The sequence below is a fragment of the Scardinius erythrophthalmus genome (assembly GCF_964197995.2).
Source record: "Scardinius erythrophthalmus genome assembly, chromosome: 25".
In the NCBI taxonomy this organism is placed as follows: Eukaryota; Metazoa; Chordata; class Actinopteri; order Cypriniformes; family Leuciscidae; genus Scardinius; species Scardinius erythrophthalmus.
In genome coordinates, this window is record NC_138245.1 from 17,717,321 (window position 1) to 17,732,700 (window position 15,380).

At 38.8% G+C, this 15,380-nt stretch overlaps 1 protein-coding gene across 19 annotated transcripts in view; it reads left to right on the forward strand.

Moving 5' to 3' along the window:
- The window catches only part of magi1b (membrane associated guanylate kinase, WW and PDZ domain containing 1b), a 137,039-nt gene that overhangs the window by 100,837 nt on the left and 20,822 nt on the right, over positions 1-15,380 (forward strand). For 11 of the 19 annotated variants that reach the window (XR_014029519.1, XR_014029520.1, XR_014029521.1 and 8 more), the window contains 6 exons: positions 1,263-1,379; positions 2,942-3,127; positions 3,199-3,834; positions 4,244-4,276; positions 13,052-13,083; positions 14,898-15,141. Coding sequence is in view for 16 of the 19 variants with exons in the window: in XM_081358315.1 (XP_081214441.1) it covers positions 1,263-1,379; positions 2,942-3,127; positions 3,199-3,834; positions 4,244-4,276; positions 13,052-13,083; positions 14,898-15,141 (1,248 nt within the window). In the remaining 3 variants the exon portion in view is untranslated. The remainder of the gene's footprint in view (positions 1-1,262; positions 1,380-2,941; positions 3,128-3,198; positions 3,835-4,243; positions 4,277-13,051; positions 13,084-14,897; positions 15,142-15,380) is intronic. The other 8 variants (XM_081358318.1, XM_081358313.1, XM_081358316.1 and 5 more) reach the window with 5 other exon arrangements.

The following is a 15,380-nucleotide window of genomic DNA, read 5'->3' on the forward strand; positions in this document are numbered from 1 at the left end:
TTCTTTCTTTCTTTCTTTTCTCTTTCTATTTAAAGGGATAGTTCACCCAGATGTTTAATTCTGTGTTCATTTACTTACCCTCATGTCTTTCCAAACAAAAAGAAGATATTTTGAAGAATATTGGTAACCATACAGTTTTGGTGACCATTGAATTCCACAAAAGGAAAATAAATATAAAAAAAATCGGTTACACTTTATTTTAAGGTGTAATTGTTATAGTGTAATTATATATTTAAGTACTGAGTAATATTAAGCAACTACATGTACTTACTATAGGATTAGGGTAGGGTAAATTATGCATAATTTACTGTTATTATTATGGTAAGTACATGTAACATATGTAACAAGGACACTGTAAAATAAAGGGTCCCACTTTATATTAAGTGGCGTTAAGTACTATGTACTTACATCAAAAAATAAGTACAATGTACTTATTGTGTTCATGTTGTATTGTAAAACACTTTTGCTGCTACTGAGGTGTGATACTGGTAAGGTTAGGGAGAGGTGTGGTGGATTGGGTAGGTTTAAGGTGTAAGGGAAGGGTCAACTGTGTAATTACAAATGTAATTACATAAATTAATTACAGCTGTAATTACATGCAGGAATTTTTAATATGTAAGTACAATGTAAAAACATGTAGTTACACAATAAGTACATTGTATCAAATTATTAATTTCAATGTAAGTACATGTAAGTACATAGTACTTAAAGCCACTTAATATAAAGTGGGACCAAATAAAGTGTTACCAAAAAATCTTCTTTAATTTTCCACAGAGGAAAGAAATTTCCACTGCCCCAACAAATTCCTTGTGTGCGTGAGAACACTTGGCCAATAAACTGATTCTGATTCTGAAAATCATACAGGTTTGTTACTTTCTCTTTATGAAAGGGAATAGGGTTGATTATGAGCTCACGTTGACTTTCAAGGCTGCTTGAGTCGCACCTCATTCTATAAACGGTCTAGAAAGTTCTACTGAAATGCAGGTTGCCTTGGTCTTGTTCCCAGCCAACTCAGCTGAAAATTGCTTTCTTGATTACCTAATAACTTCTTCACCCTCAAGTTCAAGTATCTCATTCTGCCACTGATTGTGATACAGTACTGACAATATGCAAGTTTTACACTTAGGAAAGTTAGGACACCGTAGGGGGCTGTAAAGGTCTAAAGCTGGTGGTTGCACAGCCTCAGTATTAGTCTGAGTAGGCAGGAAGTGCGACTGGCTTGAGAAACACACAAAAAGGAAGTGCATCCTTCACTCTTTCAGAATGGATAGAGGAGCATTCTTCAGGACCACCGCTAGCGAGCTATGCTGCTAACCACCAAGAGACTTACAGAGACCCCGGCACCGCCCCTCCACTACCACCCCAACTGGTGGCTAAACGTATGTGTTGCCTCCTTTTTTGTTTGTAACACAAACACATACACACCCGTACGTGGCGTATTCCTCTGTGGACATTCACTATTCACTCACTTTTTCCAAATCTTCCTTCCCTCAGCTCTATGTCTTTTCCGTCCCTGTATTGTTTGAACACCCAATGATAAGCTACTTGTTTAAAGATTAGCAAACACTCTTTTTAAGTGAAGAATTTTGCGTTATCCCTCACACCATTTGCCATGTCTCTGGCGTCTTAATGTGGGCACTCATTCAATTTCTGTGGTGCTTTCTAGGGTTACATACAAAATATGCTTTATGGTCATTTAAGTCAAGGATGTGTTGAATTAACGAAGAGAAATGGTGTCGTTTCAAAATATTCTGAATGATTTGACACATTAAATTCCAACCAAGGCTTATGCACTAAAGAACAAGTATGTTGGGAAAAAACTGATCTTGGATCAAATATGTTTAGGATACATATGGATACTTTCAGGAATTATATACTGTGGGGTTATAAAAGTCCATATTGAAAGTCTGGGATTCAAAATTGAAATCTTTTGCATTATATCTGTTCTAAGACTTTCTGAAATTAGTGTTATTTGTTCTGTTCTTTTCACTCAATATTTATGTTAATATAATTTGTAATGAAAATTTTGTATTAAAACAGAAAATAGAAATATATGCATTTTCACTAGTGGTCTCAGACTTTTGGACCCCATTGCATACTGTATGCAGTTTTGTGTGCTTGTGTGCATTTAGATTTTACTGTTATGGACAGCTCTGTTGCTCTGTCTATCATTTATTATCCCTCTCTCATATATATCTTTATCATGTCCAGCCATTTGCATTCAGTGTGCAGTGTGTCTCTCCTCAGGGTATCTCTGCAGCTTTCTCTGATCCTTCTGACATGACAGACCATCATGAACAGATCACACATCATCTCTCTAGCCGATGACACCATTCTTCTCTGCTCACTCCTCGATTCTCTCTTCTCATTCTCTCTTGTATCTTGTACTAACGTCACTTTTGCTCTGATCTAGGACTGATAACCAGCTGATCCATCTACTAACATTCATTTGACCATTTACCCGAATAACCATAATAATGCACAACATGATTATTTAACAAAAATAGCCTGAGAAGTACACACTGTTAATTTCTTTTCTGACAGAGCAATGCTAAAATGTAAAACAAGGAAGGTTTGTCAACACAAACTTGTTGGCTTGACAGATTAAAATTTTAAAAGGTGGGTTAGACCCTGTGTAGTTAATAAAGCGTTAAGATGGATATACAGTTAGTAAGTTGACTGACACAGATGGATGGATGGATGGATAGATAGACGATCCGAGTTTGTACAACAACAGTATCTTGCTTTTTTTGAGCCTACTTAATTACTCTATGGTTGGTAAGTTAACTTTGTAGTGCAGTTTCTTCTTGAAACTTAAAATGTTCTTGAGATTTGCTGTTTTAATACACAGAGGTATAATCATCTCATGCCGAGGGGCCAACAGATTTACCTTCACCTTTTCCCATAGCTCACGAATTGTGCAATGCTTTTCTTATTGCAGGAGGGAAGCCATTTTTCACAAGGAACCCTGCAGAACTGAAGGGAACATTCATTAACACCAAGCTGAAGAAGAGCAGACGTGGCTTCGGCTTCACCGTAGTAGGAGGAGATGAACCGGATGAGTTTCTGCAGATTAAGAGTCTGGTGCTCGATGGACCAGCTGCCCTGGACGGAAAGATGGAAACAGGTAAATCTGAAACTGTGGTCTTTTGTGCTGTAATCTTTGTTCTTGGGCCAACACGTGTTTTGCTTTTTCAGGTGACGTTATCGTGAGTGTGAACGACACCTGCGTGTTGGGTTACACACACGCCCAGGTTGTGAAGATCTTCCAGTCCATCCCTATCGGCTCTATGGTCGACCTTGAACTCTGCCGTGGCTACCCATTACCCTTTGACCCTGATGACCCCAACACTAGCCTGGTGACTTCTGTGGCCATTCTGGACAAGGAACCCATCATCGTCAATGGAAAAGAAAGCTATGACTCGCCCTCCAGCCACGGGAGCGAAACTACAGGTGGCGGTGGTAGTTTGAATGGCTCCAGCGACCCACCTCGCCCCCACAGCCCTTCAGCGGAGGTGGCTTCCAATGGCTCTCACGGTTATTCTAGTGACGTGGTGACATTGGCGTCTTCGATTGCAACCCAGCCCGAGCTTATTACTGTCCATATGGAGAAGGGCGACAAAGGATTTGGCTTCACAATAGCGGACAGCCCTTCTGGGGGAGGCCAGCGAGTGAAGCAGATAGTGGATTACCCACGATGCAGAGGCCTGAGGGAGGGGGACATCATCATGGAGGTGAACAAGAGGAACGTGCAGAACCTGACTCACAATCAGGTGGTCGATTTGCTCAGCAAGTGCCCCAAAGGCAGTGAAGTGACCATGCTGGTGCAAAGAGGTGAGCTCACAAGAATTTTTTTATTGTTTTAATTTAATTTTAATTTAAAAACTAGCTATTTGTCGAAAAAAAAAAAACTATTTGTCGAAGTCAACAGGGTTTATGGCATCATTAAAGGGTTATCCATCCAAAAAATAATCCATATGACTCCAAGGGATAATAAAAGCCTTCTTAAGTGAAGCGATGCATTTTTGTACAAAAAATATCCATATTTATAAATTTGTACACTATAATCACTTGCTTTCGGGGATCGGCCGTATGCGAGTCAAGTTCGGACCGAAGAGTGAACTCTGACCCGAGCTGTATGGATTGTGATGGATGGATGCGCTTTTTTGGGCTTCAAAATCTCAGTTACTATTCACTCCCAGAATTTTTTTTAAATATATCTCCAATTGTGTTTGGCTGACAGAAGAAAGTCATGTACATCCAGGATGGCTTGAGGGTGAGTAAATTATGGGATAATTTTCTTTTTGGGCAAACTAACCCTTTAAGGTCGCACCGATAATACAATTCTGACCAGTACAATTAAATGATCAAAATGGCTGATAACCCACAAATAGCTGATATTAAAATGTAATGCTATTTCGTTAAATGGATTAAAAATAAAAATGAAAAAATACCCAAAATTACCAAAATCCAGTCTGGTACTGATATACTAGAGTTCAAAAGTTTGGGGTTGAAAAAGGTTTTGTAATGTTTTTGCAAGAAGTCTCTCTCTTATGCTCACCGAGGCTGCATTTATTTGATAAACTAATATTTGATCAATGTAATGTGTCCTTGCTGATTAAAACTATTAGTTTATAAAACAAAAACAAAAAAAACAATAGTACTACTGACCCCAAACCTTTGAACGGTATAGTGTATATTAAGCAGCATCCCTATGAAGCAAACTTTCTATTCCTTGAGTTGTATCCCATTTTAGATTCTCCCACTCCTAAATGTAAAATAATGAACTGTGATTGGTTGGTTTACAAGTCAGCCAGATGGTTGTATCCTGTTTAAGTGGGTGCTTTTTGGCCCTTTTTGATTACATATTTCTGCTTTTATAAATCTAGTACACTTTCTTTCTCACTTTTTCTTACTGTGGTATTGTTTTCTTTTGGTGTTCCAAGCCTGGGAATGTGAAAAGGGTCTTGCAATGTGGACATGACTTTACGGAGATTGTTAAAAATCTTACTACTTAAGTGTAAAGCAAGGGAAGAGTGAGAGAATAGGCTGTTCAGTCAGTGTTCCTGAATGAGAGCTTGTGCACTTGAGATGAAGAGAGAATGACAGGAATGTGTCCAGACAGAGACAGTCTCGGGTGAGAGGTCCGTGTCGATCATGAATATGAAGTCTGTGACATCTGCTTTTCCCTCGAGGGCTACCAAAATCAGCTGTCTGTTAACCCTCATCTGACACTTCCACTCAGCTTTTTTTCTCTATCTTGAATATTAGAAGAGGAAGTTGAGATAGAAATGTCAAGGTTACCTGCTTTTGGTGGAAAACCGCTGTCTCTACAGTCCAGAGACAGCAAAAGTGAATGAAAGAAACAAAGAGAGACAGACTAAGAGGAATAGAGAGACTCGCGTATGTGCATGTGTGAAATGAGAGAAAGCATTGAATACCAGCATCTGACTGTTAAAGAAAGAAGTTCCTCCTTATAGAAAGTTACAGTTTGAGAGAGTTTTGCACACAAATCCCTTTCAGAACCTCAGAGCTTCAAATTCCAATTTTGCCTGTTTACAGGGCATTCAGTCAGTGCCTAGCACTCGGATTATTAATTTGATGAATTGAAAGCGCTTTTATCTGTCTTGTGTAAATGCTTTTAACAGGGCCATGAAATTGCTGCATGCCAATTGCAAGGCCAGAGCCTGCTGTATTAAAAACGTCCCCATTTGTCATTTGGGACAGTTACCAGCAGGTAAACAAAAGAGTATGCACTGCTTATTTTTTTATGACTCATCAATAGAACTGCCGCCTAGCTATTTTCAATAAAGCAAAAAAAGTTGTCCGCTAGGATTTGATGGCCTACTGAACTGACGTCACATAACTTGTAGTGTAATTTATGCGCAAACTGCAGGAAGCAAAATAAGATGGCAGGACAGAAATGGCCTGTTTTATATCTGGCTTATATGTGGCTTAGGCCTACATGCTCTATTGCATGGCATTTTTAAAGCACAACCAGAGATCAGTAGTAAGTATTTTATTCTGCTATAGTTCAGATTTTTAGCCCTGCTAACATTTATATTTACAAAAAAAACTGCATGTTTAATTTTAAGGGTCAAAGAAAGGGCGGGAAATGAACATTTAATGCTAAACTTTGACGTTTTTTTGGTGCAAAATACCTTGACTAACATTGTATGGCGGTAAGGGTAAAAAGATAAAAAACATTTAAAAGCGCTTTAATTATCATTGGAGTAATCCAAGTTCAGTGGTTCATGCTGGTGCACACCAAAGACATTCTCTAATGCCTGTGAAATGTGTCTGGAATGTTTTAAGTATTCTCTGTGCTCACACCTCACCTTTAATTGCTGGCCTTGATGTCAGGCAACAAATCCCACCACACACAAATAAGCACACACACACACACACACACACACACCATTCCTTTTCATCAGCACTCACCCATCACTGGCCTACTAATTAGAGTAGAGTCCGAAGAATGATCTGATGGGTAGAAATAAACATGATGTACGTTTCTTAATTCCTTTAAAACATAGATACGCACATCTTAAAATTGCAGAATGTTTGGCCTATTAAAACATTTCTTATTGCAGGAGATGCACTGCTGGCTCTGCTGGTTTTCTGGAAAATGTATGTGTATGTGTAGATATATATGTGTATATATATCACAACTTGATTTTTTGTGGTAAATTATATTTATTTTTTAAATATATACTGTATATATAATTATATATATATATATAATATACTTTTTTATAATTTACCACAAAAAGTCAAGTTGAGACTCTTACAATGGAAGTGGACAAGGGAATGACGTTAATTTTTTATTTAAAAGGAGAAATAAAACTTGTGTATTTAAGCGGTAAAGCTTTTTAAATTTTCACTATTAATATTGAGTATTGTAACATTTATGGATTGACCCCATTCATTTCCATTGAATGTGCTTCATTGTAACCCAGATTTTTTCTTTTTTGAAGAACTAATGGAAATGTAGTTTTTCTAGTACTCAAAGTGCCATCAATTAAGCTTAACTTGTGCTGAATTCAGAAAGTATTCCTTTAAGAATCAAACGTAATGAAATTTTCTGATGCTCGAGAGAGAATAAAACCTGTGGTTGTCATCGTTGACTTTTTTTTTTTTTTTTTTTCCATGAGGCTTGAACGATATCTGTTTTTTCTTCAGATGCTTCTCAGCTGTTCAGGTCTAAATGATACGTTCGCAAACAATCAGTATAAAGGAGATTCATGCATCTGTAATGCCCGGAGTAATCAATTCAACACAATGTGCATTTGCAAGCTGAATAGATCATGGCTTTGAGTTAGTTGCCCAAAAGTCCATTCTGTCTCCCTGAAGTGTGTGTGTGTTTATGTATTTACGTCAGTGTGGAATTACTAGCGCTGTGACATATAGAAGGCCATTTCTTGCCTCATTGCAATTCTTCCTGATGGTATTTATTAGAATCTGAAGCTTTGAGAAAGAAAGTGAGGGATGCTCCAGCTATGGATTGCGTGATGAAATGAAAAGGTGCGTTCTACTATCTGATCCGCTCCCTTTATGAGACATCAATCATGACAGCACACATCTTGATTTCCCCAGCAGTAATGAAAAACCCACTTCTACACAGGCATCAACTAGTCTGGTCTCATTAGCTGCTATACTCTAAGCATCCAAAAAAGTGTGTTAAGGCTTAATTACACACTAAGATAAGAAAATACCAAAATATGTTGGGTTTTGGATGCTGATTCCCAGCTGTCATCTTAACTAGCTTAACCAGTAGGACATTATATTGGTCAGTTTCTTAAGAAAGATCATGCATGCACCCTAAGATAACTATAACGATAACTTTATTACACTGTAAAAAAAAAAAAAAAAAAAGCATAAAAACAATTTTTACTCAGAAATTGCTAGTACATTTCACAATTACAACGAAACGGCAAGCAACACATTAATTTTGAAGTATAAAGACTGAAATGGTATGTTCTTGTAAAATGTTCTCCAATAATTTTTGTTTTATTTTCAACTTCAAAAAATCATTTATTACAGTGTCCACACCACTGACGATAACGTTCTGTTTAATATATGCGCATGCTGTGTTTATGGTGCATGTCGTTTTAAATTCTTGAGCTCTTTAAAATCAGTGGCTTTCAAAGTGTTTATCGTTCATCATCTGGAAAAGATCATTCTGAAAGTGATTCCAACAATATATTTTCTCTGTCGTTATTGTTATAGTTGTGGTGTGGACTGCCCTATTCTTACAGAATTAGAACAATTATTAAATTTACAGTTATAGTTGGCGTCATATTTATCGTTCTTGATGTGAACGGCCCTTAAATCAGCAGGGAAATGAATCGAAGCTTGTCTTTTCAGCATGGAACAGCATTGCAGTCTCGTTTCTCTTTTCTGGCTGGACAGATACATAGAGAGAAAGATAAACAACTATGATTGGTGGTGTGCACCAAAGTAACTTGATTTAATGTTTTAAAAGGAAGGATTCCAGCAAAGTTTTTGCACTTTTTGCATTCTTTTTTGCTGATTTGTCCAACAGCAAAAATGAATGGTGTTGCAGACAAATACTCATGATAGCAACAGTCCAAAAGAAGTGGTTGTCTGGCTCTAAATCAAACCAAGAGATTTTTTGTGAAAAATATGTTTAGATAATGGTTGTGGGGAGCGTTTTCTCCCTGACTGCTCACCCTTTGGTTTGCTAAAAGTGGGAAGCATAGAACCCACCAATCGCATGATTTCACACCTTGTTTCCATGACGATGCTCTGCTGCACTTTACGGTGGGGTTTCCTGTTAAAATGATGAAGCGGAGGGGTCTGTCTTGCACACAACATGCAGGCGCATCACATTCTGGAACAAATGCCAGTAGGCAGTGAGGACAGACAGACAGACAGGTGTTTTCAAGTCCACTCTGCATCTTATTCTTTCATTATGTGTTACCCTTGAATGATTTTTGATTGACATGTTTGTGTGGACCTGCTGAATCCACACAAGCAATGGAGGGGAAGTTGTACAATAGCCATCAGAGCCGTGTGTGTGTGTGCATCGGTGTATGCACAGGGCTATTTTAACATCACTCCATGGCCTGTCACCTCCAATTGAAGGCCATGTCATGTTAAGACTACACACAACAACCGTACACACATAAGCTGTGTTCTCTAGTGAGCAGCCTACATAGGCAGCTGTAATAGTCCATTTTGTAACTCACAAGGAATGTCATGAGAACATTTTGAAACGCTCTATATTGGCAGCAACTACACACAAATAACGCTTCACATTGGAGGCTGAACTAACAATTGATCATAATTTATTTCTTTTCAGTAACGAGTGCGTTATTGTAAGTTAACCTAAATGTATCTTGGTCCACCATCTTACACTTAATTCATTACTGCTACTTAACAGTATTTTTTAACATCTCTCTCACTTTCTTCCATCTTGGATTTATCTCAAAGCGTGTCAAAATACAATATTGGGTAAAATAATATATTTTAATTATCCTTGAAGGTTTTTTATTGATACTTTTCAGTACTGAATTAAGTTTAAGTGTATTTATAATCAACATCTACATAAATATAAAGTTTTAATAATCACTCTATGTTAGAATAGGAAATGGCACACAAATTATAATGCGGAATGACAATGTCGCTGGAACCACTTTCAGAGTGTTTAAAGCAGAAGACAACATATCGGCGATGCGAGCTTTAAAACAGAACATTATCATCCGGACCGGTGGTGTGGACACTAATATAGTTATCGTTGTTAACTTTATAGTTAACATTCTTGGTGTGAATAGGCCTTTACACTGAACAATTTTTATTGATATTTTTCAGTATTGACGGAAGTGTGTTTATAATCTCTCACACTTTGTCCGCCATCTTGAAATGATCACAGAAATTGTTAAAGGGGTAGTTCACCCAAAAATTTAAATTCTGTCATAATTTACTCACCCTCATGTCGTTACAAACGTAAATTAATTTCTTTCCGCTGTTGACCACAAAATATATTTTGAAGAATGTTGGTAATCAAACAGTTGTGGGACACCATTGACCTCCATAGTATTTTTCTTAATATGGAAGTCAATGGGGACCAGAAACTGTTTAGTTACCCATATTTTTCAAAATATCATCTTTTGTGTTCAACATAGGGAAGAAATTCATACAGGTTTGGAACAACTCTAGGGTGATTAAATTATGACAGAATTTTCATTTCTGGGTGAACTATCCCTTCTCCATAAATGTGATGCTGCAATTTTGCAGCAGGCAGCTTAATTAAATTGCCTACCTTTTTTAACAGACTTCACTGCTTGTGATGCCCTAGAATGCTGCCAAATAGGGATTTGACAAGTTTTGGGAACTGGACAATAGTCTTGTATGAAAATGGTTTTGTGTCACACGCTCCGCACTAGACTCATGCTGCGGCCGCTCCTGGGAGACTGTCTCTCATTCCTCTGTGTGTCAGACTGCATCATTGACAGATGGTCCTGACCGTCAGAATCTGTTCCTATCATCCTGGCAGAGGAAAATGGTTCCAGTACAAACCCTTCGCTCTCTTCATGCCCTTATGCACATGCATGTGCACCATAATCTTCTCCTGCTAAACCTTCTTATTAGTCTCCTCTGTGCCTGACGTGATTCCCGATGACCTGTCACCTATAGTCCTGCTGATTAACTCCTGCATGTTCAACATACAGTAGTTATGGAGGGAGCTCACATGCCACTTGGGTTTGTCTCTCACACCAACAATATTGTTCATTTGAGTTTGATTTTGGACATGAGCTGAATTACTTAACCCAGTTTTCTTGACGACTTTGTGCAGAACTGAAATATAGCTAATCTCAGTCAGTTGTCGTTTCTTTGATGTTCTGCTCATCAAACCTCTAAATAAATGATGAATTGGTGGAGATGTTGAGCTGATATGGTATCAGTTCTGCACAAAGGAAGGAGGAGAGAAATGGCAAGGGTCTTGAAACTACCTCAAAGTGCTTGACTACAGGATTTGAAACAGGTTCAAGAGTTAAGCAGCAATCACAATAAGAGTCATCCACTTTTAATGCATTGGTCACTTTGTTTGTTTTTCATTCAGCAAGCAGCACTGGTTTATGGGATTCAGATAAAGCCATTATGTGCCCAGTAAAGCGAAATGGATTGATTGATTACAAGGTATTAGGCAGCATCTCTCCTCTATAAGAAACGACCTCCAGACACTCAACTGGGTTATAAAATAAGACCAGCACAAATCTACTCTTAATCTCATAAAATAGCATAGATTCATTCTCTGTTTTTTAAAAAAATGCATTCTTGTTGCTGTGCCACTGTGGAATAGTTTGTAGCAGGGAGAACATTATAGAAATTACAATTGAGGTCATAAGAATCATCAACGTTTAGCCAAATCAATATTACAGTTGCCATTGTCAGAAGTTTCAGAAAAATTGCTCTACCAAACAAACCATTGTGTGAGATTTAAAGTGAATACATACAGAGAAAAATGAAGAGAGTGTGTTAGCAAAGAGGGAGTGTAGCAATGCTGCAGAAACTTTTAACAATTAATGGAATGTAGTGGAGACTGGCATAGAGAAGAGAGGGAGGCGGAAGACTGCAGAGGACGTTTGTGTTTGTTTTGGGGATAATGAGTCAGGTTGGGGGCAAGGCTTTATGGGGCAGGTCAATTTGCAATGGAAAGGACGATTGAATACCTGAAGTTGTATCAGAATAAAGAGTGGAAGCGTTTTTTTGAAAGAGAGAACTATGTGTTCAGGACAGGCTGGACGCTTAAATGGCGCGAGTGTGCATGTGTGTTACCGTGGGCGCGCTCACACGCAGACGACTTGCTCTCAAGGGAACGGCTTCATAGTAAGCAGCCTTATTTCCAGGCCAGACTGGAATCAGAGGACCGATCAGGATCCCAGGTGCGAAATCACAACTTATGATCACACTAATGAATCTTACCGACATTAGTTTTTCATCTCTTTCCTGTTTTTTGTTTTTTTCTTGCAATAAATGACGTTCACATCTATTTATGTATGAATGCATAATTTATGCATGGCCTGTCATACCCAGCCTTTCTGATGGAGGCGTGGGAGGGGGCGATGGCACATCAGCGCATGTAGAAGTGGGAGGGAATCAGTGTTCGGAGGAGGGAGTACGATGGTAAAGCGAGCACGAGAACGGTCGTATCGGGGAGAGAGAAGCAGAGAGAAGCAGCAAACACATGAAGACGGAGCGAGGGTGATGCACATCGAAACAAGGAGGGGGAGGGCAAAAAAGAAGGAAGGAGAGAGAGAGGGAGAGAAAAAAAGAGAAGCTCAAAAGACAGGAGAATCAAGGACTGGCTCTAGATGCAGGATCCTTCGGCAACAACATCGCGAGGGGCAGGGACGCTGGAAGATGGTTTCAGTAAGAGGGGAACTGACCGTTGCCTATAATTTAATGTTCAGTATCTTGGACTCCTTCTCCATGGGTAATAGCTTTGCACCTGTCTGGGCATAAGCCCCTCTCTGTTTCTCTTCCTGTGTCTCATTCGTTCTCTCTATCTTTCGCTCTCCTCTTTTTCTGTCTTCATCTCTCGCGCAGTGTCTGGTAGGTTTAAAGGGATTTTTTTCTCCCTGGAATGAAATGTCTGGAATCATGTCATTCCAAATCTTCCGTAGACATAAAAGGAAATATTTTACAGAATGCCCGTACAATGGAAGTGACTTTCATGATATGGAAAATGGCAGCTGGGACATTCTGTTAGATATCTTCTTTTGTGTTTTACATAAGAAAGACCAAACTGTTCCTTTAAGTTCATGGGGTCTGCTTAGCATTTAATCAGGGTAATGGGGGTCGGTCCTCTGATGCGGATAGTCCGCGCTGCCCTCTTTATGGTTTGTGCTGTCGGAGTAAAGGAACGAGAGAAGAAACGGAAAGAGAGACGGGGCTGCCGCCGCACCAAGCGCCCTGATTGGAGTCATCCATCTGTCTTGGGATTACTTTCAGATTTGTGCCTGTGGGGAAGGTGAAATCTTTGTGTGCGTACAATTAATATTTCTGTCTCTTTCGCTTTCTGTAGGGGTGGCACCTGCGAAGAAAAGCCCCAAACTGGTGAGTACAGATGTTTCATTCTCAGTCTGTTCTTTCCTCTTCACCACCTTTTTTTATTATTAATCTTCTCCACATTGTTTCTGGTTGCTTTTGCTCATAGTCTGTGGCATTGGTCTAGTGTTCAAAAGAGGTTTTACAATGTCACTGCTCAGGCAGAGAGAATCTGATATGCACTTCAATGCAAACACTCTGTCAGTGGACGGTGAAACCATGTGGTCGGGGGTTGGGAGGATGGTGTTCACCCCTGGGAGGAGGGCTGATTTTATTGGTCACATGGGCACCCTGTAATAGCCCTCTAATGATTTACAGAAAACAGCGAAACCAGCAGGTCCATCCTTGGAGCTTCAGGGACAGAATAGCAAAAAATGTGCTTATTTTTTATATTTTGTGTTCACCAGCCTGTTGATGGTCTGAGGGTTTGAGCTCGAGTTTGTGGACAGTAAAACAATAATCAGTGTTCTTCTGTTAAAATGGCAGCCTTGTTTTTGTGTTTTTTTTTTTTTTTCAAGTCCATGCTTGTATGAGTCCTCAATGCCAGACAAGCATCTCTCAAATCTCAAATGGCCTCTGTTTTATTTGGATGGATTTATTAGCTACTTATTGAATTGTGGTTTGAATGTATGATTATTTTTTTTATTGCTGAATTTCTGGATGTCTGCTGTACAGATTCATAGGTTGTGCTGGGATCCAAAAGGATGTAGAGCTGTATGCGTGGGTTTAAAAAGAACTTCAGATGACTTAATGGAGGAGAGAACATTAAAAAACCCAACCCTTCTGGAAGCATGTCATTGTTAAATAATGATTTATTACTTAGAATAAACATTTTAAATTAAAACATGGTTTGAATATATTTTATATAATAATTAGTATATACAATGGGGTGAAAATGCTTCTATTGTGCATTTTATCATTTAATTGTTTGCTTTGCAAATTATTAAAGTGCAGATTTTACTAATTAAACTGTCAGCATGACAGTTTGGGTGACAACTATCACAGCACTCAAGCTGTAAGTTTGTGTAAAACACGATAATCATGTTATCCAGCTTAATTTGACCATGATTCAAAGAGCATCTTTGAACATCTGACCATCTGTACGAAGGAGTCACATGATCAGACACTGTCATTTGCTTATTCGATAAGTGACCTAGTAACAGTGCAGAATTATATTTCTTATTCATTTTAATGTTGTATTGTTGACAGTTTTCTAAGTTCTAAAATATGGTTGATTTGCATATTCATAGTTTTAGTGTCTGAGACTTTTAGACCCCACTTTTTAATGTGTATTATAGTCATTTCAGTGTTAATTTTCATTTTGAAGCCTATTTATTATATTAATATTATTGAAAAGAATTGTATGCGCTCAAAAAAGAAGAGCCAGTGAGTTCTCAGGTGCATAGAACAAAAGATGTTATGTCAATCAAGTAGCGGAAGTTGCCTGCACACTGAAAAAATGCAATCAGACCAAGAAAGGTGTATACAAAATGTATAAAAGTAAAAAGCTTAAAATGTGATAACTGAAGCAAAAATACTGAGTTGAGTTGCTTGGAAGGTATTTGTTGAAAGGGTGAGGTTGAATGATAGTTGAATGCGTTGATTTAATTCTTGGCTTGAATGAATCCTGACAGAATGGTTATAGAGAGTTTTGCGTCATTCTGTCCTTCAACTCATTCATTCACATTTCTTTCTTTGTTTCTTTTTTTTTTACTTGCCTTCTCCCCATTTATTCAATTCTTGCACTCCATCTTAAAGATGATGTTGTGGTGCTTTTTTTTCTTCTCTATTCATGTTTCCTCTAATTTTTACCCCCCACACAGCAACAGTTGGAGCGCAAGGACAGTCAGGGCAGCTCCCAGCACAGCGTGTCCAGTCAGCGCAGCATCCACACAGACTCTCCCCTCCACGCCTCCCAGGCCCTGCTCAACGAGTCGGCCGCCCCACCTCCACCCTCCCAGCCCCTTCCAAGCCTGCCACAGGACCCTCCAGTAGACGGAACTCTCCAGAAGAAACCAGATCCCTTTAAAATCTGGGCCCAATCCAGGAGCATGTATGAAAGTAGGCGTAAGTAATATGGGATTCTGGTGGCGGGTGCATTGGCAGCGGATCACTGGGTTTATGTTTGGTTGGTATTGGGATATCAGGTTTGGTTAGTTGGTTGGGAACAGGCTGTATTTCTTGTTTGATGGTTCTGCTTTGCCATTAAGCTAAATATTAACATCAACATTTTGGGGATTGAAAATGTTTGCTGGTGAAAAAAATGATCTAACCTTGGTGTAAACAAAAATAATGCATGGTCGGTT